The sequence below is a fragment of the Podarcis vaucheri genome (assembly GCF_965113315.1).
Source record: "Podarcis vaucheri genome assembly, chromosome: 13".
NCBI classification, from domain to species: Eukaryota; Metazoa; Chordata; class Lepidosauria; order Squamata; family Lacertidae; genus Podarcis; species Podarcis vaucheri.
This window is the reverse complement of record NC_138751.1, coordinates 50056277-50082703: the sequence shown is the minus strand read 5'-3', so window position 1 is coordinate 50082703 and position 26427 is coordinate 50056277. Positions and strand designations below refer to the sequence as shown.

At 42.7% G+C, this 26427-nt stretch overlaps 1 protein-coding gene and 2 long non-coding RNA genes across 3 annotated transcripts in view; 2 read left to right on the top strand and 1 right to left on the bottom strand.

Moving 5' to 3' along the window:
- Positions 1 to 8870: 8870 nt before the first annotated feature.
- On the top strand, positions 8871 to 11027 carry LOC309516400. Its single transcript, XR_014212881.1, has 2 exons — positions 8871 to 10074; positions 10934 to 11027. It is a non-coding gene; the product is annotated as an uncharacterized lncRNA (long non-coding RNA).
- A 167-nt stretch (positions 11028 to 11194) lies between these two features.
- On the top strand, positions 11195 to 20678 carry LOC309516434. Its single transcript, XR_014212917.1, has 3 exons — positions 11195 to 13650; positions 18570 to 18730; positions 19341 to 20678. It is a non-coding gene; the product is annotated as an uncharacterized lncRNA (long non-coding RNA).
- The window catches only part of LOC309516255 (transmembrane protease serine 11E-like), a 69978-nt gene continuing 59565 nt past the window's right edge, over positions 16015 to 26427 (bottom strand). The window contains exons 7-10 of the mRNA XM_082194981.1: positions 24642 to 24819; positions 19305 to 19564; positions 18543 to 18685; positions 16015 to 17001 (exon numbers count right to left, since the gene is read on the bottom strand). Coding sequence (XP_082051107.1) covers positions 16840 to 17001; positions 18543 to 18685; positions 19305 to 19564; positions 24642 to 24819 — 743 coding nt within the window. The 3' untranslated portion in view covers positions 16015 to 16839. The remainder of the gene's footprint in view (positions 17002 to 18542; positions 18686 to 19304; positions 19565 to 24641; positions 24820 to 26427) is intronic.

Sequence of the window (26427 nt, the reverse complement as noted above, 5' to 3'; positions counted from 1 at the left end):
TATTTGATAATAGTGGAGCCAATCTTGTACTTTGGGTTTTAGTTTTTCATGGCTCTTTAATTTCAGTTTCTCTCCATCCTGTTCTAAGATCTCACAATACTTTGGCCATCCGTCCTCCATATTAACTTTCTTGTGGGCCTTAGCCTCTAAGGGTGACAACCATCTAGGGGTTTTGTTTTCCAACAGATCTTTATATCTCATCCAAACATTGAACAACGCTTTCCTTACAATATGATTTTTAAAGGCACTATGCACTTTGATTTTGTCATACCATAAATATGCATGCCAGCCAAATGCATTATTGAAACCTTCTAAGTCCAAGATATCTGTATTCTCGAGGAGCATCCACTCTTTCAGCCAGCAGAATGCTGCTGCTTCATAGTACAATTTTAAGTCCGGCAGGGCAAATCCCCCTCTTTCTTTTGCATCTGTTAATATTTTATATTTTATTCTGGGCTTTTTGCCCTGCCAGACAAATTTCGCAATATCTTTCTGCCACCTCTTGAAACAGTCCATCTTGTCAATAATCTGCAAAGTTTGAAATAAAAATAACATTCTAGGCAATACATTCATCTTAATCACTGCAATTCGGCCTAACATTGACAATCTCAAATTTGACCATATTTCTAGATCTTTTTTAATTTCTGACCAGCATTTTTCATAATTATCCTTATACAGATTCAAATTTTTAGATGTTAAATTAGCCCCTAGATATTTCACCTTCTTAACCACCGTCAGACCTGTCTCTTCTTGAAACTTATTCTTTTCCATATCTGTTAGGTTTTTCCCTAAGACTTTAGTTTTTTGTTTATTCAATTTAAATCCGGCTACCTGCCCAAATTGTTGGATTATTTCCAACGCTCTTTTTGTACTAGTGTTTGGCTCCTGCAAAGTCAATACAAGGTCATCTGCGAACGCTCTTAACTTATAGTGTTTAGTTCCGACCTGTACACCTTTAACTTGCTGGTCATCTCTAATCATGTTCAGCAACACCTCCAGGACCGAAATAAAAAGCAATGGGGAAATTGGGCACCCCTGTCGTGTTCCTTTTTCTATCTTAAGTTCCTCAGTTATTACATTGTTTACAATTAGCTTAGCTTTTTGTTCAGAATATATTGCACCCATACCATTCTCAAATCCTTGTCCTACCCCCATCCCATGAAGATTCTTTTTCATAAAACTCCACGAAATATTGTCAAAGGCTTTCTCCGCATCCACAAATATCAAAACTGCTTTAGTATTTATATTCACCTCTAACTTTTCCAAAATGTCTATTATGTTCCTAACATTGTCTGAGAGGTGTCTTTTTGGGAGAAAGCCTGCTTGGTCTCTGTGAATCTTCTCCATCAATACTCTTTTAAATCTTTTTGCTAAAATGTCTGCAAAAATTTTGTAATCCACATTCAATAACGAAATTGGGCGGTAGTTCTTCAGTTGAGTCTTTTCAGTCTCTGTCTTTGGTATGAGTGAAATATATGCTTCTTTCCACGATTCGGGTGCCTTTTTTCCCTCTAAGATCTCGTTACAAACTTCCTTCAACGGTTGTATTAGCCATTCCTTTAAAGATTTGTAATATCTGGAAGTCAGTCCATCTGGCCCTGGAGATTTGCCCAATTGCATATCCTGAATGGCACCCTCTATCTCTTGTTCTGTTATTCTCTGGTTTAGCTCCACCTTGCTATGATGAGAGATTTTTTGTAATCCATATTTATTAAGGAATTTATCTATGTCCTCTTCATTTTGTAATCCTTGGGAATAGAGTTTTTTAAAATAACTCACAAAGCAATTTCTTATCTCGTTGGGTTTAGATATATGTTTTCCATCCACTTCTAGACTTGTGACTGTATTTAATTTCTGTCTTTTCTTAAGTTGCCATGCCAGAAGTTTACCACATTTGTCTGCCGACTCAAATGTCTTTTGTTTCATTTGCTTTATTTTCCATTCTATCTCTTGGTTCATCAATTCCATATATTGTGTTTGATACAACTTAATCTCCCTCAAAATCTCCTGGGACTTTGGTTTTGATCTTAATTTTTTCTCTCCTTCTTTTATCTTTTCCAAAATTTTTTCCTTTTTCTCATTCTGTTTTCTCTTCTTTATTAAGTTTTGTTGAATCAAAAATCCTCGCATCACAGCTTTACTTGCGTCCCAGATCACTCTTTTTTCCACATCGCCCTTTAGATTGATTTCAAAATAGTCCTTTAGAGTTTTTTGGGCCTTCATGTGGATCTCTCTATCTCGAAATAGGGTGTCATTCATTCTCCATCTAAACTGACCAGTTGTTGTAGATTTCATTTCCATCTTCACGGCGTTATGGTCGGAACAGGTTTTTGGGCAGATTTCTACCTTCTTAATCTTCGGAGCCATTCCACTAGTAACCCAGATTTGGTCGATTCTGGTCCAGGTCATCTTTGCATGGGAGAAAAAGGTTCCCTCTCTTTCAAGAGGGTTCCTTGTTCTCCAAATGTCTATTAAGTCCATATTTTCAGTCATTTCGAAAAAAGTCTTCGGGAGTCTCCCTTCTTTAGTAAGAGTCAGTCTTTGTGTCTTGTCCATGTTTGTAGAAACTACACCATTCATATCTCCCATAATTATCATATTGTATTCCAAATAATCCGTCAAAGTTTCATGAAGTTTTTTGAAAAATTCTGCTTTACCTTCATTTGGCGCATAGATCCCGATTATCAAAAATTTTTCTCCTTGTACCTGAATCTCCACCGCTAAATATCTTCCTTGTTCATCTTTAAACATCATTTTTGGAGCCCACTTCTCTTTTACATAAATCACAACTCCTCTTTTTTTAACTTTGTCCGACGAAATAAATTCTTGTCCCAATTTTTTATTCATAAGCAGTCTCCTGTGTGCTCTGGTTATATGGGTTTCCTGTAAGCAAATCAAGTCCAGTTGTTCTCTGTTCAAAATATGGAATATTTGTCGTCTCTTCAAAGGACTGTTCATCCCATTACAATTCCAACTAAGGAATTGCAGGGCCATCTTGTTATTTTTCTGGTATTCCTCCAACAGCTCCCAGTTGTTGTTCCTCCTCTGTTGGTGGTGGAAGGTTCTGTCCAAACGAAAGGTTCAGAATGTCAATTACACTCCTTTGCTCAGCAATTGGGTCTACAGTTCCTTTCTGTAGGTCTTCCTGATTTCTTTGCAGGAACCTGTCTTTATCCTGTATCGTCTTTATTTTCACCTTCTTCCCTCTATAGTCAAAAGACAGTCCCTGTGGAAATTCCCACCTGAAAAGAATGGTGTTCTTCTTCAACAGGTAGACCAAATCCTTATAAGAAGCTCTCAAGTCCAAAATATGTTTAGGAATATCTTTAAAGATCTGTATCGGAGAGTTCCCAATTTGTAAGGCCTTTTCAAAGTGCAGTCTTAGAATTTTGTCTCTTTCCTCCTTCGATCTCAAGGTAATCAGACAGTCTCTCGGGGCCTTTCTGTTCTGTCTTCTGCCCAGTCTAAATGCTGTTGTAATTTTAAATTCGTCTTCCTCTAGGTCTTCCCAGAAATCAGCAAACTCTTTCGTTAAAAAGTCCGTTAGATTGTCTCCTTCGTCCTCTGGAATTGATCGTAATTTCAAATTCCTTTCTTTTCTTTGTAGTTCCCACAATGCCAGAGTTGTGTCGTGGTCATAGACCTTCCTGGCAATCGGTTCTAATTTTTCCTGGGTCTCTCCAGCAATAGTTCTGGCTTCCTCCGCAATTTGTCGTGTGGCAGAATTTTCTTGCGTAAGCCTATTTATAGATTCTGTATTCAGGTCAAGTCTTGTTGTTAAATCTGTCAATTTCTGTGAATTCTCTGTCAATTTCTTGGTATTTTCTGCCGTCTGCTTTGTTAGATTCTCCAGAGACTGGTTTATCTTAAGAAGGGCTTGCGACACTGCATCCATGGAGACTGCTGTACCTTTTTCTTGTCCTGTTGTCACTGTAGGAGTTATGCCTGAGATCGAGCCTCTTTTCTTGTGTTGCTGTAGCTGTTGTTGATATTGCCTTGTCTTTGCTCTCGTGCTTATCTCATCTGCTGGGCCACTCATATCCCAAGGTCGTTTCCCACGAGAGCCTTCTCCTAAAGAAAAATTCCACTGTCCCGAAGCGTAGCAACTTTTAATTTACCCTCTAGAGGGAGCAAATCAAAATGTCCACAGACACAGGCAAGGAGTATTTGAAAAGCAAATTTATCGGGAGGCTTCTATATGTATATTGCAACACTTTCTCATTAAATAAAGTCCCAGCCTTCCCTGATATATTGTGTCCACAAAGTCCCAAAACTTTGTATCAAATAAGCAATGAGACTTCCACTTTGTTACTTTCACAAGAGTCTAAAGTCAGTTCAGTGTTCCTTTGTTCTAATAGCAGTTTGTGCCAGGTTGAAGGCTGCAGAGAGTTCCCTTTCCTTTAAGTTGGTCATGCAGCTTATAAAGTCACTTATTCCTCCCCTCTGCCCTGCAAGCTAGAGGGGATAGTCAAAGTCCAAATGTCGGATTCAAGCAGTTAAAAACAATATCCCATACGGATGCAGCTCAGTAGCTTTCGTTGCTTTAATTGTCATGCAGTCGGGGGAAGGCAGACTTCCTTAATTTTCGCCTTTCCCGTTTTCAGCCTAATTTCAGATAGTTTTGGCACGAATAGAGGTTCAATCTTACTCACGGGTCTTTTTTGTCCAAATTGTTCAGGAAGGGAATCGGCGCTCTCCACTAATGGCGACGCGGCTTCACCCTGCGGGCTGGGTAGCGATTCTCAGCACCGCGCTCCCCGTTGTCGTTCCGGAGCCTTTAAAAAGGCTCTTTCTGCGGTAAAGGGGGGCGCTTCAGGTGCCCACCGAATCTCCTTGTTCACAGGCTCCGTTCCTGTGATTTTAGGGGTCCCCCGCTTGCCGTAGCGGGTCAGACCCGAACTCGCAGAGCCGTCCTCTCTCCGGAGCTCGGAGAGGGAGCAGCCATTAGCGCTGGCGCCGAACCGGAAGTCTCGGTCAGCACCAACACTTTGAATTGTGCTCGGAAACGTACTGGGAGCCAATGTAGGTCTTTCAAGACTGGTGTTATGTGGTCCCGGCGGCCACTCCCAGTCACCAGTCTAGCTGTCGTATTCTGGATTAATTTCAGTTTCCGGGTCACCTTCAAAGGTAGCCCCATGTAGAGCACATTGCAGTAGTCCAAGCAGGAGATAACTAGAGCACGCACCACCCTGGCAAAACAGTCCGCGGGCAGGTAGGGTCTCAGCTTGTGTACCAGGTGGAGCTGGTAGACAGCCGCCCTGGACACAGAATTAACCTGCGCCTCCATGGACAGCTGTGAGTCCAAATGACTCCCAGGCTGCGCACCTGGTCCTTCAGGGGCACAGTTACCCCATTCAGGACCAGGGAGTCCCCCACAGCTGCCCACCCCCTGTCCCCCAAAAACAGTACTTCTGTCTTGTCAGGATTCAACCTCAAAAAAGAAACAACCAGCAGTGCTTGATGTGTAACAAAGGACAAGACTGCTTTGTAATAGGATCATGGGGCATCCAGAAAATATAAAGCAATGCAGGTGCATAATAACATGAATCACCCCCCTCCCAAAAAAATGTAATGATGAAGAGACCCTTACGTGTGTACCCTATGTATTTATACAAACTCGGGGAGGGGTGTGAGTTTGCTTTTGCTGGCTAAACTCATTTATATAAGGTCTAATTTGAGACAAACTCTCATCTCACTGACATGAGACTTGCTCTTTTCTCATCTTCTGTATTTGTCAGAGTTGAAAATCCCTGTTCTCAACAATATGTTGTGCAGAACTGTGGAAGAACTGTCTATGTGGTCTTGCTCTCGTTTTGAAAAGAGATTTGTTATTATTATTATTATCTATTAAATTTGTATACCACCCTTCATATTAATCCACATATATGGATATATGAAAAATAATAATTTGATACAATACTACACTGAAATGTTTAAATGTTTCTTTGATCGTCCTTGAATCTTCCTGCCACACTTGCCACCTAAAGTTAAAAGTGCTAAAACAGATTGAAACTGCCTCACATTTCTAAGCATCTGGGTAGGCTTGCCTAAAGAAGAATGTTTTTAGTAGGTGTCAAAAAGAGTACAGTGAAGTTGCCTGCTTTATCTCAATAGGCTGGGAGTTCCAAGTTTAATGATTGAAGCGGTCAAGTGGGCGCATGTGCAGTAAGGCGATATCATGGGTAAATCAAGTTATTAAGGTTTTCTGAACTAATAGAAACACATTGAACTTGGCCCAGTAGCTAATAACAACCACAACTCCGTTCCCAGGGGCAATGCAGGGCTGTAGCTTTATGGGTTGAGCTTCTAGGGAAGTGTGAGGTCAGCATAGCTGTCAAAGTTTCCCTTTTTAAAAGGGAAATTCCCTTATTCCGAATAGGATTCCTCGTAAGAAAAGTTGACAGCTATGGAGGTAAGAACCCATAGATTGACTAGCTTGTAGCAATATTTGCTACATAAAAAAATATGAAAACAAACTGTTGCAAACATCAGTGGAAATTATCATTCACACCAAAGGAAACAGGGATTTTTAAAATACATTTTTAATAACACTTGAAACAGGGTCTAATGTTTACATTGTTTATTTATCAGGTATAGTTTTACTGGTGATATTAGCTGTGTATAAATTAACACTGAAACCAAGCAGAGACAAAAGCAGACCGACAAACACATTAGCAATTAATAATGGAGTCCCCTGGGCTGTCTGACAGCCTATCAGGAAAGAAGATCTTGAAATATAGATTGAAAGCAAAACAAATCAGGCGACATTTATGTACTTTTTATTAGTAAATTTGGAAATACATAATGCAGACTCAGATGTATGTAGTTCAGGTGAATATTATAGCACTTGTCATTTTAACTGAGTGAATCCCTATTTAAGAGATTCAGAATATCAAGAGCAGTGTTGTGGGATTGCACATGTCTTCTCATCATTGCTCTATCATATATAAATTCTCCCATACACACATACTTATACTTGTTTGGTGATATATACAACCTGGATTGAAATGAACCTTTGTAGTTTCCAAAACTCACTATGAAACTCATATTTTTAAAAATTGGGCAGGAGAGCACATTTGATCACATGACCCACTACTACCTCCTGCATCTGCAATGCGCAGATGTCTGTTCTTAATGCGAAACCATTCTTAACCTGAGATGCGCTTTCGCTAATGCAGTGTTTTTCAACCGCTGTTCCGCGGCACACTAGTGTGCCGCGAGATGTTGCCTGGTGTGCCGTGGGAGGGAGGCGGGTGAGTCGGGCGGCGAGAGGCGGGGCGGCGGCGGCGAGGAGAGGCCGCCCAGCGCGGGGCTCTCGCCGTCTGCCTGCCTGGCTGCCTGCGTGGCGCTGATGTCACGGGGCTGTAACGTGCCCCACATAGGCACACACGGGGTGGCGAGCGAGCTCCCTCCCACATCCCATCGCCGCTCTGCCGCACGCTAGCTCGCTTCGGCCGGCCTACTGGGCTGTCGCAGGCGGAAGGCCTGCGCATGCACGAGGTTTTCGCGCCTTCGGGATTCCCTTCACGCCTTCCTCCTCCCGGGGCCTTGAGAGCGTGGGAAGCGGCAGCGCGAGATCGGCCGTTGAGCCTGGCAGGTATTGCGCTTGCCAAGGCAGTCATGCAGATCATCCTTTATTATCCTTTTTAAAAGTTGCATGTGGGATTGTGGCATTGTGCAAAATGCATGAATAAATCTTTCATGGAAATGGGCAGTGACACAAATCCGTAGTCATCCAGGAGGTTCTGTAAAGCAGGCAGCAGTTGGGCTTGTTTGGGCGGACAGTCTCTTCCCATACTATGAAAGAAAATGGATAGTCAGCACAAGGAAAGCCAAGGCCAGGTGAAATAAGGATCACCTGGGAAATACAGAGAACTGGACTATCAGGAAATTATTGAAATCCTAATCACAAAGAGTTTGAACAGTGTCCCACATAACCTTTGTGGAGCTTTAAATAGATTTTATTTTATTTTATTTTATTTATTGTAATGCATTGCATTGCAAACCACTCTGTGGGGATTTCTTTATCCCGAAAGGCAGCCTAAATACTTTAATAAATAATAAATCAATTCATTATAAATGAAATTGAATTTAGATTCACAGTATAAGCACAATTTAAATCAGACTCATGCCAGCTATATTACTGCCCTGGAGATGTTTGGGTTGAAAGGCAGAATACTAATTCAATTAACAACGCCAACAACCACCTTTTTACAGGCATATGTCAAGGGCTCAGCACCTCCTTTTAAGTATTTGAGTCCGTTACGTTTACATGGATATTTCCCCAGCTTCTAATAACATTTGCTCTCTTCTCTCATAGGATTTTCATACGTTTCTGGTGCTCTGTTATAGATTATTTTTAGGAAATGCTTGTATTTTTTTAAAAAAGCACAATATATACAACAATGTACAATTTAATAACACATAAATTAAACTAAGTCATTATTATATTGTAAATTAATCTGAAATAATCTTAATTCCTCCAGCATCATGTCTCTGTATATTAAATTTAGGATCAATGTTGTATTCTAGATTTAAAATGATGATTCAGTACATAAATACAGAGGCAAAATTCAGAGCTTACTAGCAACCACCTTTTTAGGTTTTCTGTAAACTGGGGAAGACATCCATGTTGGAAGTTCAATTCCTTGCTTAGCCATGAAGCTCAATGGAAATTGCCTTGCTCTTGCCCTCTCTAATCCAGTGTTTTTCAACCGCTGTTCCGCGGCACACTAGGCCCTCGGGGACCTCGTGGCTTCCGCTTTTGCGTGTGCTGCCGTCACTCTTCCCGCCATTCCCATGTATAATTCATGCCCATAATACAGGCAGTAAAAACTGTTCTGTATAACGACTACCCCGCCTCTCCCCCCCATCTAAACCCTTTTTTTTTTCCTTTGCAGAAATGAGCCGCTGCATTGAGCTCACACAGTATGCATGTTTTTGCCTGGCTATGATTGGTCCGGACTCCAGCCTGGACCTATCACAGTAGGACATCATCTTCCGACTTCCTTCCCGCCCGAGCACAGAGACCAGGACTCAGCGGGAGTCGGCACTGCAGAGAGGCCGGATACTGCAGTGATGGACAAGTTTTTGAAAAGAAAAGAACTGGACTCTGAACAAAATTTGGAGCCAGATGAGAGCCCAAGTATGAGTGGGGATGAAAAGAAAGCAAAGATGGTTAGCTCAAGCAAATTCTCTGGCACAAGGCAATATAGCGAAAGCTATATTTCATTTGGATTTACTTTCACCGGAGATGCAAACCAACCAACTCCACTGTGCGTGGTGTGTGGTGAAAAGCTAGCTAACAGTGCTATGGTCCCACGCAAACTTAAACGCCATCTCCAAACGAAACACCCTTCACTTCAAAACAAGAATGCGGACTATTTTGTTCGCCTGCATGAAAACACGGAGAAACAGGCAACTTTCATGAGAAAAACCACAAAGGTAAATGAAAGAGCTCTTAAAGCTAGCTATCACGTTGCTGAACTTATAGCCAAGTCAAAAAAGTCGCACACTGTGGCAGAGACATTAATACTTCCCGCCTGCAAAGCTATTGTAGAGGAGATGCTCGGACCTGAAGCAGCTAAGGAAATAGCCAAAGTCCCTCTCTCAGACAACACAATTTCCAGACGTATTAATGACATGTCTGCAGACATCGAAAGTGTGGTTTTGGAAAAGATCTGTATCAGTGAGAAATTTGCATTGCAACTTGACGAGTCTACTGATATCAGTGGACATGCTCAACTCTTGGCCAATGTGCGTTTTGTTGATGGTGATGCAATTAGAGAAAACTTCTTTTTTTGCAAGGCATTGCCAGAAAAAACAACAGGAGAAGAAATTTTTCGGGTCACATCAGAATACCTTGAACAAGGAGGACTTAAGTGGGAAAACTGCACAAGTGTCTGCACCGATGGAGCTGCAGCCATGGTCGGGCACACCAAAGGCTTTGTAAGCAGAGTGAAGGAAAGAAATCCAGATGTGATTATTACGCATTGTTTTTTACACCGTGAGGCCCTCGTAGCCAAGACTTTACCAGCAGACCTAGTTCATGTGTTGGATGATGTTGTGCGCATGGTAAACTTTGTAAAGTCACGACATGTGAAAAGTCGCATATTTGCAGCTTTGTGTGAGGAGATGGGAGCGAAGCATAAAACCTTGCTGTTTCATACGGAGGTCCGGTGGTTGTCGCGTGGCAAGGTCTTGGTTTGTGTGTATGAGCTGCGGGAGGAACTTAAAGTGTTTCTGACAAATGAGAGGACAGATTACGCAAAACTGCTTGCAAGTGATGAGTGGTGTGCAAGGCTGGCATACCTGGCAGATATATTTCATCATCTGAATGAACTGAACACACAAATGCAAGGCCGAAATGAAAACCTGCTTACAAGTACAAATAAAATAAATGGATTCCGTTCAAAGGTGCAACTCTGGCATCAACACGTGGAAAGTGGCAATCTTGAAATGTTCACACTCACCAAGCAATGGCAAGGTATTCACACTGCTGCACTGTGTGAGATAATAGTTAAACATTTAAAAACTCTCGAGGGGAAGTTGCCATTTTATTTCTCTTCAGTCTCCACTGAATGCCTTGACTGGGTTAGGGACCCTTATAGCTCAGCATCAGTTGGTGGAAAGGACATGACTTTACAGGAGCAGGAGGAACTAACTGAATTGAGACAAAATCGTGGTTTCAAGCTAAGATTTGCTGATCTACCTTTGGACAGTTTTTGGTTGGAAACTGCCAAGGAGTTCCCCCTTCTGGCAAACAAAGCTATTTTGACATTGCTCCCATTTTCCACTACATATCTCTGTGAGTTGAGCTTTTCAAGCATGATTGCTATAAAAACTAAATACAGAGAGAGACTGAGAGCTGTTGACGAAGAGCTACGTGTGTGTCTTTCTTCGATTCCAGCCAGAATATCAGCTTTGTGTTCAGCCAAACAGGCCCAGGTTGCGCACTGAATAAAGTATTTTATAATTTTTCATATTTCTGTTTACTTACTATTTCATAATAAAGTAATTATAAAATACTTTCTTTGTGTTTATTTGATTCCTATTAAAGAGAATTACTTTATATATAGTCAATATAGGCACAGAGTTAATTTTTTAAACATTTTCTAATGGTGGTGTGCCTCAAGATTTTTTTCATGAAACAAGTGTGCCTTTGCCCAAAAAAGGTTGGGAAACACTGCGCTAATGGGACCTCCTGCTGCCGCCACACCACCAGCGTGCGATTTCTGTTCTCATCCTGGGGCAAAGTTCTCAACCCAGGGTAGTACTTCCGGGTTAGTGGAGTTTGTAACCCGAAGCATTTGTAACCCAAGGTACCACTGTACTCTAATTCAGTAATGGCCAAACTTGGCCCACCAGCTGTTTTGGAACTACAACTCCCATCACCCCTAGCTAACAGGACCAGTGGTCAGGGATGATGGGAATTGTAGTCCCAAAACAGCTGGAGGGCCAAGTTTGGCCATCCCTGCTCTGAATCAACTTCACAATAGGTATGAAACCAATGAAAAATTGTTATCACCAAGTGCTTGGTTTTCACTTTCTGTTTCGTTACAGCTACTGAAACATATTTCAGGAACAACATGCTTCCTCTAAGTTCCTTATTATATTCCTTAGCATGTACCAATGATTCTTATGGAGATAAATCAGTTGCTCCCTACTTGTAGTCCTAATCAGAGATGTGGGCTATAAATGTTCTGAAGTTCATCTAGCATATTTGGATCTAAAACTCATTCAAGGCATTGGGAAGATGTCCTACTGATAAGAAGACAGCCTTAGAATATTCTATAGCTGAAGAATGTCAGTCTAAGATGGGTAAAGGCAAATACCTTACACAAGTGAAACAATAACCCTTTCTCCAATCTTAAAAGTCTAGTTACATTCTTAATTGGCTAGGATACGTGTGTGTGTGTGTGTACGTGTACTTATGTGTGTACACACACACACACATGTATATATAACAAATTGAAAAATCAGAATAGAAATATCAAAGTTTAAAAACTAAAAAACACCGCATTCGAACATGTAATATTTAGCTGTGCCTATAATCCACAAAAGTCTAATTAATTTTCTGAAAAAGAAAAAGGAAACCTCACCACAAACAATATGAAATGTGTCTGAAATTATATTATAATGATGTGGTGAAAGTTTTGGCTTCTGCAACCCATCAATTATTACCAGACAAAGTAGAACTGAGTGAAAGGAAGTCATGGATTTGACAACAGAGGCCTTCAGGAATTAGTGTTGCAGCTGTAGGGTTTGTTAGAATCCCCATTTAAATCCTCTGTAACCACACCTTTTTCTTGTGACCTTCTCAAGAAGCATGTAGGAATCTCTTCACCTGCAGCAGCAAAGGTGGACTTGTGTAAAGATGGACACTATATCACCCTGAACAGAATTTTGCCCCCTACCCCATGTGAACTCAGTGAAAGAGTTCTCTGTGCTTTCCTCCTTGCAGCCATAAAACCCCAATCTGAAATGGAAGTCTGTCTTTGTCGTTTTTGTTGTTTCATACTTGATTGGCATCTGCAGACAAGTAAAAAAGCTACTGATATACTTCAGTATGTATAAGAAAATGGTTTAATGAGTGATTTAGAGATAGAAACGTAGAAAGACGACCAAACAAAAGTATGTTGTGATAAGTTTCTTCCATTATTTAATCTTAAAAGGTAAAGAAGATCCTTCTTCAGAGTTCCTTTATTTCTTTTCTCCGTGTTCTTGAATCATTAGCACCAACATGCAGTTCTCCTGCTTTTCAAATATAGGACACTGAGCATGGGCATAGCCTGGATTTATTGGGGGGAGGGGGGGTAGAACCAAGTTATCTGCAATGCAATTGGTCATTAGTTAAGTATTTTTATTTATTTACCCACCATGCTAACGCCCATGACATTGAGAAAGAAGTTACCCATGAGCTGCTAAAATGAAATTCAAGGATAAATTAAATTCCAAAAATCATATTGGGACAATACTTTCATTATGCCAACCAAAATGTTACAAAATAGTGTGAAAGGCAGTTGGAAAACAAGGCAGGTGTGGAGGAGGAAAAATTGGCTAGAAACATAGCCATCCGTGTCTGCATCCGGTAGGTAAGAATCAAAAAGCTGAAGTCTTGGAGGAGATAGCAGACATACATATAGAATCACTGAATTGTAGAGGTGGAAGGGACCCCAACGGTCATCTAGTCCAACCCCTTCCAATGCATGAATCTCAACTAAAGCACCCCGTCAGATGGCCATCCATCCTCTGCTTAAATATCTCCAATGAAGGAGAGTCTACCACCTTTGGAGAGATTCTGTTCCATGAGACTCTGTTTGGTGTTATGCACATTTCAGGTTATACCAAGGTCTATTGGAAAGGCAGGCGCATACAATGGCCAATTATCCATCTCTGGAAATATTAAAACCAGTTGCCCTTAAATCATTCAGGTGAATAGCGATTTAAGTTTTACTCAAAGTAGACCCATTGAAATTAAAGGACCAAGCTTAGTCGTGTTCATTATTTTCAGTGGGCCTGCTCTGCGTAGAACATACGGTAGTTGACTACTCTTACATCTTAACTGAAAATGAATTATTTATCCACACCTTAATTTAGGAGAAAGTAACAATATCCATAGCTCCAGGCACTGTCTTTTGCATCACTCAAGTAAGTGACTTTTTCTAGTTTTGCATAAACTTTTGATCCTTGGATGTTTTTTGAGTGAAGACAAACGTAAATGTTTTTAGATTAGGAAGGTAGTTTTGTAAGTATGCTCAGCTCAGTCCTGAAAGTTTATAGGCTGGAATCCATGCTGCTGCCAAGAAACTCTCCCCCACCCCACCCCTTAATATTCCTTGGACAGCTGTTTCACTAATTTTGTTCAAGAAGAACAAATTAGCATACATGCAGCAGTTTGTTTTTTAAGGTGGACAAGACTGACGCCTTAGGTAGCATTTGATTCGCTAGCATGTATAACTTAAATTTCAGCTGTGAAGCCCAAGGAAGCTTGATGATATATTACATCTATCATCACTCTAACAGTGCTTTCAGACTAGCACTATTTTGGCAAATTCAGGTTGTGCAATTAAAAGATTTGTGCAACTTAACTCGCTCCCATCATCAGCTTGTGTGTATGTGATGAAGACACGCTGACAAAAACAGAGTGTGAAATTTTACAAAGTTCCAAAATGCATGGCACCTACGTACATCACTGTACTAGAGTGCCAGCAAGGCAATACAGTGGTACCTTGGTTTAAGAACCGCTTAGTAGTTTATGAACAACTTGGATTAAGAACGCTGCAAACCCGAAAGTAGGTGTTTGGGTTTGTGAACTTTGCCTTGGAAGCAGAACATGTTGAGTGTATTGTATTTGTAAATTGAGTCCCCCACTGCTATGGGAAAGCATGCCTTGGTTTAAGAACGGACTTCCGGAACAGATTACGTTCGTAAACCAAGGTACAGTCATAGCTCGGGTTACGAACGCTGTGGGTTCTGCGTTTTTGGGTTACGGACTACACTGAACCCGGAAGTACTGGAACGCGTTACTTCTGGGTTTTGGCGCATGCGCAGAAGCACAAAATAACATCATGCACAGACACAGCACTTCAGGCTGCAAACGTGGCGGGTTGCAAACGTGCCTCCCACACAGATCACGTTCACAACCCGAGGTATGACTGTACCACTGTATAGGAATTCTGAAAAAATGTGTAGTTTTTGCTGCTGGTTGAAAGTGTCTAGCAGGCCTGCCATAATGTTCCTGATACAGTAATGCAGGAAAAGGTACTACTAGCATGTTTCTGGATGCAAGGCAAAGGGGAATATGGCAGTGATTCTACATGATAAAATTCAGGGCAATGGCCTCATCTGAATGCCTTGCAGTGAAACTGCTGCTTCCCATTCTCTGGAACTTGGTATGCTCTACCTCTAGAGAGAATGTCCTATGCAGTTCACTTCAAGGTGTCCACCTTATCTGTGACTGCTGTCAGGAACAAAACAACAACAAACCTCTGGTTACGTGAAACATATTCAATAAACACACAAGACGTAACCAGCTGTACTTTTGAATAAATAAAGTATACTAAAGTGTACTAGGGATGCGGGTGGCGCTGTGGGTAAAAGCCTCAGCGCCTAGGACTTGCTGATCGTCTGGTCGGCGGTTCGAATCCCCGCGGCGGGGTGCGCTCCCATCACTCGGTCCCAGCACCTGCCAACCTAGCAGTTCGAAAGCACCCCCGGGTGCAAGTAGATAAATAGGGACCGCTTACTACCGGGAAGGTAAACGGCGTTCCGTGTGCTGTGCTGGCTCGTCAGATGCAGCTTGTCACGCTGGCCATGTGACCCGGAAGTGTCTGGCCCGTACGGGCAGGGGTACCTTTACCTTTACTATTCATTGTACTATTCAAGGATTTCCAGAATATTAGCCTTGTTTCGCCATTCTGGGCTTCATCAGTAGTACAAACTCTAGATAATTGTAGATAAATACAATATTGTAATCCTGATGAAGCCCAGGATGACGAAACAAGGCTAATATTCTGGAAATCCTTGTCTTAGACTCTGTGAAAGGATTCTGTGGAACTGGAACAACCTTTTGTGTGGATTGTTGGAATCTATGAACAGACAGGTGGAATAGACACTTAAACATATATGGACCTTATGCATGAACTGATTAGAGAATGAACTGATCCACTGGGTCTTCTACTTTTTCCGTTGAACTTTATGAGCTACTTCTGTTGAAATCTACAATTTAATACAATGAATAGTACACTTAATTTATTCAAACATACAGCCGGTTACGTCTTGTGTGTTTATTGAAGGCTGTCAGGGGCAGCCACCCATGCATAGCTGTCAAGCGTCCCTTATTTGGCGGGACAGTCCCTTATCCCAGCGCCATGTCCCGCTGCTGTCCCTTATTGATGAGGCTTTGTTTGGCTGCTGGCTGGGCTTTCTGCCTTTGGCTCAGAGGGGCTCAGAAGTTGAACATACCTGTGCCTGGAAAATCCCTTATTTTGGCTGCTGATCCCTTATTTCCAAGGCTACTGGTCCCTTATTTTCAAATCTGTAAGTTGACAGCTATGCACCCATGAGGCAAAGTGAGGTAACCTCTGGCAGCAGGATTCACAGGGGCAGCAGATTCAGCCTCTCAATAAATGCACTGGCAGAGATGGCTACAGCAGCACACTCCTTGGAGGTGAGATCGGCCACCTCCTTGGCAGCTTCCCCCTAGGCGGCCATTTGTCAAACAGGAGGTGCTGCTGGTCTCCTACCCCAGCGAGGAAATGGCAGGAGTGACCTCTGGAGTCTCCTGGGCTCTGCACATGCCTGGCATGATTCAGAGCGGGCACCTTCCCCTCCCTCCCCACCCAGAAACGGCCTTGGATTCTCACTTCAACCATTGGGTAAACTTGTTTCCGATGCAGATTTTCACTCACCTTCCCTAGTGGGGAGCGCCATTTTGTGTTCACCTCTGGCGCCAGCCCTGACTGCTGTTGTAGCTGTTTAGTGGCAGAAGCCAATGGGCATATCCTTCCATATTCTGAACTCACAATATTTCCTGCTAACATGCAGCTTCCATGACAGGGAAAGGGAGAGGGGAATAGAAAACAGAGGAAAGTGGGGGGGGGGGAATCATTCAAGCTATGCAAGGGAAGGTTACCCTTATTTTGTGAGGAAAGCCTGTGTGAATACTGTAAATAAATACTGCTTAACAGTCTGCCTCCATTACTTCTTAACATACCAGAGCAATGCCAACAACTCTGGAAAGAAGGCAGACAATCTCACGTAAAGGACTTTTGCACAAGTTACAAACAAGTATGACCTGCATACCGCCTATGATGTGCAAAACGTACAAATTTTGCATCAGAGCCCAGTATATTTGGTAATCCAGTCCCGAAAGTAAGTCACTCGTGTGTAGACTCCAGGCTTATTTGGCTTAGCACACTCATCTCCCCAGCTCACTATGCCGACAAGATACCACATGTTTCTTGTGTCAGGTGTAACCAGCGGGCCACCAGAGTCACCCTAGAGGGGGAGGAAAGGGAGTTTTAATAAAACATTGATTTTCAGTAGAAGCAGAAGATTAAAGGGGCAGCATGAAGCTAAAATATATTCATTTTAAGTTAATGTTAAAAGTACATTCAGGTGTTGTACTTGCTGTTGTCCCTCCCTACCTATGTTTATGCATTTTGCAAATGTTATTCCCCCCCCCCCCGCCAAACCAGAGACAACAGGATAGCTGTTTTTGAATTTTGCAACAGTTTAATCAAAGAGCCAGGCATTTTAACAGAAGCAATTCTATGTGTCCAGAGCTAGATGCAGGCCTTTCAGGGTTTTGTATGTGTATCTCTGGATCAGAGCCAGTGTGAGAGAGAAACCACTGAGTAGTAGTAGGATGTATTTGTATGTTCTTAGTTGACACATAGTGGTTATTCATTCAAAGAGAGGGCCCCTCTTCATCCCACATGGTTGTGTTTGCAAGAACAAGAAAAGAAGTCTTGATTTGAAAGAGAACTGGTATTCCGCGAGTTCCAATAGTTAAAACACAAATGGAAAAGGCAGGAAAGAAAGAGAGGAGGAGAAAAAATGACGAAAGGAAGAATGAGGGGGAGAGACAGACTCAGTCCACGGACTTTAGTCTCAGACATGGCTGCTGCTAAGGCAGACAGAAAAGAAATGAGTGGGAAGGTGCTGGCCTTACCCTTCTGGGTACGCCACTGGGTACGCCAAAACAGTTGAGTCTTTAGCTCTAGTTGTGTGCTGTGCTGTGTGCAGACAAGGAACCCATATGGGGAACTGCAGAGACCGCAAAGAAGAATGCTTAGTTTGAGTGTGTACAGGTGGAGCAACTGGAGCCAATGTAGTGCTGCTGTGTTTCACAAGCATTATCTCCAGCAAGAGCTTCTCTAGAGAAGCCATCCCAGTACAGATGGCGGATCCAGCCTTCCAGCCTTGAGATGGAAGCACAGACTCAGTTCAGGGCTCACTGTGGCAAGGACTCCTGCCTCTCCTCCGTTCTTTTGTTTTTAGCTGATTTATTTGCTTGATGGTGTGTTTTTACATCTATTGCTGCTTATTTCATTGATTGCTTTTATTTTGTGTTCTATACCCCACCCTGGTATCTGTATTAATGAAGGACAGGTTATAAATATATTTTTTAATAAATAAGAGTAAGTATGGGGCATTGAGGAAGGTTTCTAATACAGTCATACCTCGGGTTGCAAACGTGATCCGTGCGGGAGGCACGCTTGCAACCTGAAGCGTTTGCAACCTGAAGCGCTGCGTCTGCACATGCGCGTGACGCGATTCGGCGCTTCTGTGCATGCGCTTGACCTCATTTTGCGCTTCTGCAGATGCACAAGCGCCAAACCCCAGAAGTTACCTGTTCTGGTACTTCCAGATTCAGCGCAGTCGGTAACCCGAAAATGCACAACTCACAGCGTTCGCAACCCGAGGTATGACTGTACTCAAAACCAGGAAGTGATGTTCCTTTAAATATATTCTTCCCACAGGAATGTCACCTTTGTTTACAGGGGATTAATTTTATCAGATGAGAGTGGACATACCTGACAGGAATCTACTCCTCCTTCCAGGTACCCAGCACATATCATCCCAGGCGTTATGGCCCCATTGTACACTTCTTTTCTATTACAAGTGGTGGAGTCTATGAGCTTTACTGTTGCTTCTTGAAGAACATTAGGGGTTTCACCTAAACGGAAAATATTCATCAGTGCATCAAATAATTTTGCTCTAGGTAAGGCAAGGCATATGGTGTGTCATATAAGATTAGCCACAGCTGCTTAAACTTGCATGAATATAAGAGATTTAAGGGGGAAGATATTTGTGTCTCTGCAGTTGAGCCTTTCCCTTCTAGGCTCCATGATTTCTTCTTCCACTCAGGCGAAGATTTCTTTCATCTTCTCTTCATCTTCCTTTTCTCTCGTTTGACAGCTTGGGGGAGGGGTCTCATCCCCTCTACAATTATCATTTTCTTCCCTACTCAGCATTTTCTCATCTGCACAGAAACCAGCAGCCCTCAGCAATCTGCTATCATTCCCCTGCTCCCTGCCTGGCCACTCCCTGTACAAGGTTCAAAAAACTGCATGTACAATTAGATGGGAATAGGGAAGTGTGAACATGCATTTTCAGCATAGCCCTGAGGCCAGTTTAAAGATGGCATTGGTAATTTAACATAATCTCCTGTGCAATAAAGAATCCATCCCTGTCTTCATCTCCTTAAATCTTAACACTGACAAAAGATACATTCCCACTCCTACCCTTAATCTTATCATACAAAATACTGTCTTCTTCTAAGTAGATGTGCTTACCATCATCACTCATTGCTCCCCATCCTGTAATAACAGCATCTATATTATATGGAATCCTCTCACTTGCATCTGGAAGGCAAACCCGATGAACAGCATTTGTGAATTCCACACGTTTAGCCAGCTGCAGAACAGCAATGTCATATTCATGGGCTGGATAACGGTACTTTTCATGAACTATAATGGTCTTGACAGGCCGTACAAGTAGTGAAGGTGTCAGATAGGTTCCAAAGCTAACAGTCCATAAGCGTGGGTTACTGGAACTGAAAAGAAGCAACAGATTAGAGCGAATCACAACATTGCTGGACTTGTTCATACGCAGATCCACAACAGAAAGAGAAAGCAGAGAAGTATTCTAGCTCCTATTGAACTGATTATGATGTTACTAATCAGCATTTTGATATTCTTTGTTGTCTTCATCTTTTCTAAAGAAAAAGCAAAGCAACAAGCTGCAATCCTCACGGTCACACAAGGCTTTGGAAGTATGTGAGCGGCGTCTAGTGAAGACCCATCTGTGAAAGGATTTGAGAAGGACCTCCACTTTGGTTGGTGGAATGTTATTTCCCTGAACAAGCTGCTATTTCTCCTTCTCCCATTGCTATTCCCTGGTCCTGAATGGGGTAACTGTGCCCCTGAAGGACCAGGTGCGCAGCCTGGGAGTCATTTTGGACTCACAGCTGTCCATGGAGGCGCAGGTTAACTCTGTGTCCAGGGCAGCTGTCTACCAGCTCCACCTGGTATGCAGGCTAAGACCCTACCTGCCCGCGGACTGTCTTCCCAGAGTGGTGCATGCTCTAGTTATCTTCTGCTTGGACTACTGCAACGCGCTCTACGTGGGGCTACCTTTGGAGGTGACCCGGAAACTGCAATTAATCCAGAATGCGGCAGCTAGACTGGTGACTGGGAGTGGCCGCCGGGACCACATAACACCGGTTCTGAGAGATCTGCATTGGCTCCCAGTACGTTTCTGAGCACGATTCAAAGTGTTGGTGCTGACCTTTAAAGCCCTAAACGGCCTCGGTCCTGTATACCCGAAGGAGTGTCTCCACCTCCATCGTTCAGCCCGGACACTGAGATCCAGCACCAAGGGCCTTCTGGTGGTTCCCTCATTGCGAGAAGTGAGGCTACAGGGAACCAGACAGAGGGCCTTCTCGGTAGTGGCGCCCGCCCTGTGGAATGCCCTCCCATCAGATGTCAAGGAGATAAACAACTACCTGACATTCAGAAGACATCTTAAGGCAGCCCTGTTCAGGGAAGTTTTTAATATTTAACGCTGTACTGTTTTTAACACTTGATTGGGAGCCGCCCAGAGTGGCTGGGGAAACTCAGCCAGATGGGCGGGGTATAAATAAATTATTATTATTATTATTATTATTATTATTATTATTATTATTCATATCTGACTCCCTGATTCTGAGCACTCTTTGTCAGTACACATGTCCCCAAATCAATATGTGATTAGCTAATACAAAAACTGGGAGACGATGTTTAAAAGAGCATCAGTGGGCAGGAGGAGAGGTTGCTTAACCCTTCCCATGCCTGCTAGCTTCTTCTTGGCAAATCGGATCTCCCAGCTGAGAGCCCAACTAGAGAAGAGCAGTATAAATGTGGCAGAGGGAGGAGATGTTATTTACAGATGATAATTCTCAAGAGGGGGGAAGGTTATACATCCCTCTTCCGCTGATTCTTCCCTTCCAATACTTACACTCACATTAGCGTTACAAAGAAAACACAATATTGTGAGTTCACTGTTTGATCTCTACAACATGTATTTCTAGGTAAGGTCATACTCTAGGCTGTCCCCATAGTTCCCCTTTCTTGACAGCTACCACCACTCCAACCCCTTTTCCCACACCCAGAAACTGAAAGCAGATGAAGCTGTACAAAGTAGAAATGTGCATATGTGCTTAATTTATATCCTCTATTTTGAATTTGAGCTACCTTGGCATGGAGTAATCCAGGCATAGGCAAAGTTGTCGCTCCAGATGTTTTGGGACTACAACTTGCATGATCCCTAGCTAGCAGGACCAGTGGTCAGGGATGATGGGAATTGTAGTTCCAAAACATATTGTCAGAGCTGCTTCCAGATCCCAGCTCACAGAGGACCACGCTAGCCGGCAACACTGTATAAAAGTCTTTATTGAGTTACAGTTTCCATTTTCAAGCCGCAGCGCGCAGCTCTACGTCTTAGAAGCTAGACCGGCGAAGCTCCGTCTGAGTCTCCGCCTCCTGTACACCAACTTAATACTCTAGCCTTACTCCACCTCTTCCGTCTTTCCTTCCTTCTCTGGGTCCCTCTGCCCCCCGTGGTCTCTTCCTTCCTGGACTCTTCTGACGCTGACCCCCCGGACCCTTCTCCCTCCTTGTGGCGGGCTTTAGGACCTGGCTCCCTATCCGGGCTGCTTACTGTGCCGCCTTCCTGTGCATTTGAACTTGGCGCGCGCGCCCAACCTTCTACCTTCCTCTTGACCATTTCCTCGCTCCCCGATGGAGGTGTGGCCAATCCTGACTCATGCCCTCCCGCCTGCGGCGAGCCGCCGGATCCCGATACCTGGGACCCTTCCTCCCTACTGCGCTCTGGTGGGGAAGCTGGCCCCGATTTCCAACTGCTGCTCTCTGAGTCCCCTCTGGTCCCTTCTTCCTGGGGTGTCCCCCTAGGCCCCCCCTTGCTCTGACCCCTGGCGCTCCTTTCTGTGAATCTTCCGATTCACTGGAAAGACTCGGAGATCTCGGGCCGCTGTCATCGCTCATATTTCCTTCGGATTCCTCCCCTTCGCTCTCTGTTTCCTCCCTTTCCTGTGCCTCTGCTCCTGAACCCCTGACACATATGGAGGGCTAAGTTTGCCTATGCCTGGAGTAATCACCGCTCTGGGTAAGAGCCATGTTTCAGATATCAGCTGATCCCCAAATACAGTGGTACCTCGGTTTAAGAACAGCCCTGTTTACGAACTATTTGGTATATGAACTCCGCAGAAAGGAAGCAGTGTTCTGGTTAGTAAACTTTACCGTGGTCCACGAACGGAAGCTGAACAGTGAAAGGGCACCAGCAGCAGGAGGCCTCATTAGGTCGAGGTGTGCCTCAGTTTAAGAACGATTTCAGTTTAAGAACGGACTTCCAGAACAGATCAAGTTCGTAAACCGAGGTACCACTGTACTGAATTTTCCCCTAATGTGGCAGCACTGTTTTTAAATCAAAAGCAGTTGCAGCGACTGCAGTGTTGAGTGAAAGACCAGTAAGGTGAGGGAAAGGGCAGCTCTTACTTCCATTCATTCTTGTTCCCCAGCTATCACAGGTAGGTGTCAGGAACAAGGTAGGCTTAGATCAAAATTACAACCCTGCAGCAGCTGCTTTTGGAAAAAAACACAAAGTGGGAGCTGGGATTCATGCAAATAAACTTCACCTGTAGGTTGGGCCTATGAGTTCACTGCAATAATATACCCCTTTTATTTTATTTTTTATTTTTTAAATGATATTTATTGAAACAATTTTTTTTAAATTACACAGAAAAAAGACAAAATTACAAAAAAGAAAAAAAAAACAGAAGCATAAGAAGAAAAATAAAAAATAAAACCCTCGGTTTCAAATTCTCCAATTTCTGTTACCTTCTTTCCATGACCTCCTCCTCCTCCCATCTCTTGTATCTTGATTAATAATTGTCACAGCAAATTCTTTCCATAATTCATAATATTTTATCTTTACGTTACCTTACTCTATTATCATCTTGTCTTATAAAAACAACCTTAAAGTTTAAAACTTAAATCTTTTTTACCAACTTCTCATAACCATTACCTTTTTGCCAAATATACCCCTTTTATTCCTTCTGATTTTTATACAAAGTCTTGTTCTACTGTTATGCTGTGGATGAGTTATAGCTCATGGGAGGAAACATGCCCAGCATGCAGAACGTCCCAATTTCAGTGGCTGGCATCTCTAGCTAAAAAGGATCATGTGCTGGAAAAGACCACTGAATCAGTTTCTGGAGATAAAATGATAAAATGAGTAGCCCAGTGTTGTCTACTGGTTCAAAGTAGACAGCTCTGGGCTATTAATTTTATATAATAAAATAATTTGTATACCGACTTTCATTTCAAGAATGTCAAGGTGGTTCACAAACAAAACGATCAAGTTAACTCAATAAAGTTACCGTATTTTTCCGCCTATAAGACGCCCCCATGTATAAGACATTTGGGGGGACTATGACTTAAGAAAAAATTGTGTATTTTACTATCCGTGTATAAGACGCCCCCCCCCCCCAATTTTTGACATTTTTAAGAGGGGGAAAACCTAGTCTTATACACGGAAAAATACAGTAATGGTTATTTATTAAATTTCTATACCACCCTTCATCTGAGGATCACAATAAGGGACAGATAAGAAAAGTGTGCACAAGTATATGCATTTTCAGCATAGCCCAGAAACCAGCTTAAAGGTGGCAGTTGGTAGTTTAACATAAGGAAAGGTAAAAGATAAAGGACCCCTGGATGGTTAAGTCCAGTCAAAGGTGACTATGGGGTTGCGGCACTCATCTCGCTTTCAGGCTGAGGGAGCCGGCGTTTGTCCACAGACAGCTTTCTGGATCATATGGCCAGCATGACTGAGCCACTTCTGGCGCAACGGAACACCGTGACGGAAACCAGAGCACACAGAAACACTTTTTAACTTCCTACCACAGCGGTAGCTATTTATCTACTTGCACTGGTGTGCTTTCGAACAGCTAGGTTGGCAGAAGCTGGGACAGCAACAGGAGCTCACCCTGTTGCGGGGATTCGAACCGCCAACCTTCTGATTGGCAAGCCCAAGAGGCTCAGTGGTTTAAACCACAGTGCCACCCGCTTAATTTAACATAATGTCCTGTGCACTGATGACAGATATGTTCCTCAAGTTAAAATATCAATCACAATAAAACACTAAAATGTCACAGTACAGTGGTACCTCGGGTTAAGAACTTAATTCATTCTGGAGGTCCGTTCTTTACCTGAAACTAAAGCACCACTTTAGCTAATGGGGCCTCCCCCTGCCACTGCGCGATTTCTGTTCTCATCCTGAAGCAAAGTTCTTAACCCGAGGTACTATTTATGGATTAGCGGAGTCTGTAACCTGAAGTGTCTATAACCCAAGGTACCACTGTAATGGGGAACAGCAGCAACTGCTAAAGGACCTGGTAAAGCAACAGCCAGAGACCACCTGTTCTCTCCCCAGGAACATCCTTCCGCAAGGTAAGCTAGATGTGCAGCTTCATATGTTCTCAACAAGTCAGCAAGAGATCTCTCAAGTCATCAGAGAGCTTAGCTTTATAATTCAACCAGTACATACATTTCTTATTCCAGTTGAAAACTTACTCTTTGAAGCAATGAGCTGCAGACACAAGCCACGTGTTACTGATCAGTGTTGCACCACAACGATGGATGTTATTCCGCATGAGACTGGCCTGCCATGGCCACTCTCCAGACCCCGAGATTTCAACTCCTCCGGTTACTCTTGGGGAGACTGTTGATCTGTTATATCGAAGCCCACAGACTGTTAATGTCAAGAAAAAGGTAGATGTTGAGGTTTATGAAATACACCTGCCAATCTGTCTAGGTGTATACTGATCATAAAATCATTTGGGGGGGGGAGATATCCATCTTCACTGGGGCCTTCTTTCAAAACATGGGTCAGTTTTGCCACATGCTCGTAATTCAGACTCTGTATGACACCGTGAGCCCACAAAATTCTATATACTTCAGTACTCTTTCTTGTCAGGCTCTGCAAATTTACCATAGTCAAAATATGTATTCAGTACCTCATTAAACCAAACACTTAGATCACGGTGCTTATCCCATGCAGAAATGATATGTGCATATGGCAGGTTGGCTCTCATGTAGTAATAAAGATAATTTTCTTTAACAGAAATGCATTTCACTTATTTGAAGTGTTTAGATTCCTCCTCAGAGCCACAGTGCTCAGCGTAGCTTGCAACAACTTTAAAAATGGCTGCAAAAATAAGATAAAATCAGCAGCAGACACCACTTTCTACAGCCCTCCATTTTGAGAACTGTCCATTTGTTACTGCTCCTTGCTTCCTGCTATTTAACCAGTTCCCGATCCAAAAGAGGAACTCTGTTATTCCATAACTGCTAAGCTTACACAGGAATCTTTCGTCTAGTACCTTGCCAGAAACTTTTTGAAAGTCCAAGCGCACTATTCCATCTGGATCCCTCTTTCTGTATGCTTGTTTACACTCTCAAATAACACAATAGGTTTATATTATAGAAGTCATGCAGGTTAATTTTCAGGATGCCCCCTGTATCCCTTTTAAAAAATTGGTGTTACGTTGGCTACTTTCCAGTTCTCAGGCATGGAGGATCAATTTACACGTTTTTTTTTTTTTTTTTGTTAGAAGATCAGCAATTTCACATTTGAGTTCTTTGAACCTGGATGGACATCATCCAGAGCCAGCCATTTGCCCATTTTTATTTTGCCTATTTAGCCTAGAATGTCATCACTGATTAATCAAACCATACAACTTCAGTTTGCTATTATGTAGGAAACAGAGGCCGTTTCTGGACATAAATAGATAAACAAGCCATGTCCGTTAGGGTTGGTTTCTGGTAGGAATGTGCATCAACCTCAATATTGTGTTCAAACCTCAGTTTGGGACTTTGTAAAATAGCCTGGTTTGGCTCAGACCAATCCAGAGGCTGCTCAACTTGGCTTGGGAGTTTTAGTGCACTTTATTTAACCTCATATTCATTACTGGGGAATCAAAAACTGGTTATAACTTCCCCCCCTTTTGACGTAAGTGTATGAAATTTGCAGGCATAGTAGCCCAACCCCACTGTGAATAAAGCATACCAAATTACAGGCAAATAGAGCCAGAGACTTTTGTGCAGCACACTTCTAAAATGGGTTTTCACACACACACATGAAATTTACAACTTTTTTATTATTTTGGGGCAGAATTGGAAGAAATTTGCAGGCAGGGCTGCCCCTTCCAAAGCCATAAATCCGATCAATTTTCAGAAGGTTAGCTTCAATTGTTTTACTTCAAGAGCAGCCATTACAATTTTGGATGGATAAAAAAAGGAATAGTTTAATATCTTGTAGTGTTTTGTGGGTAATTTGGCCATTCCATTGCAGACCTGA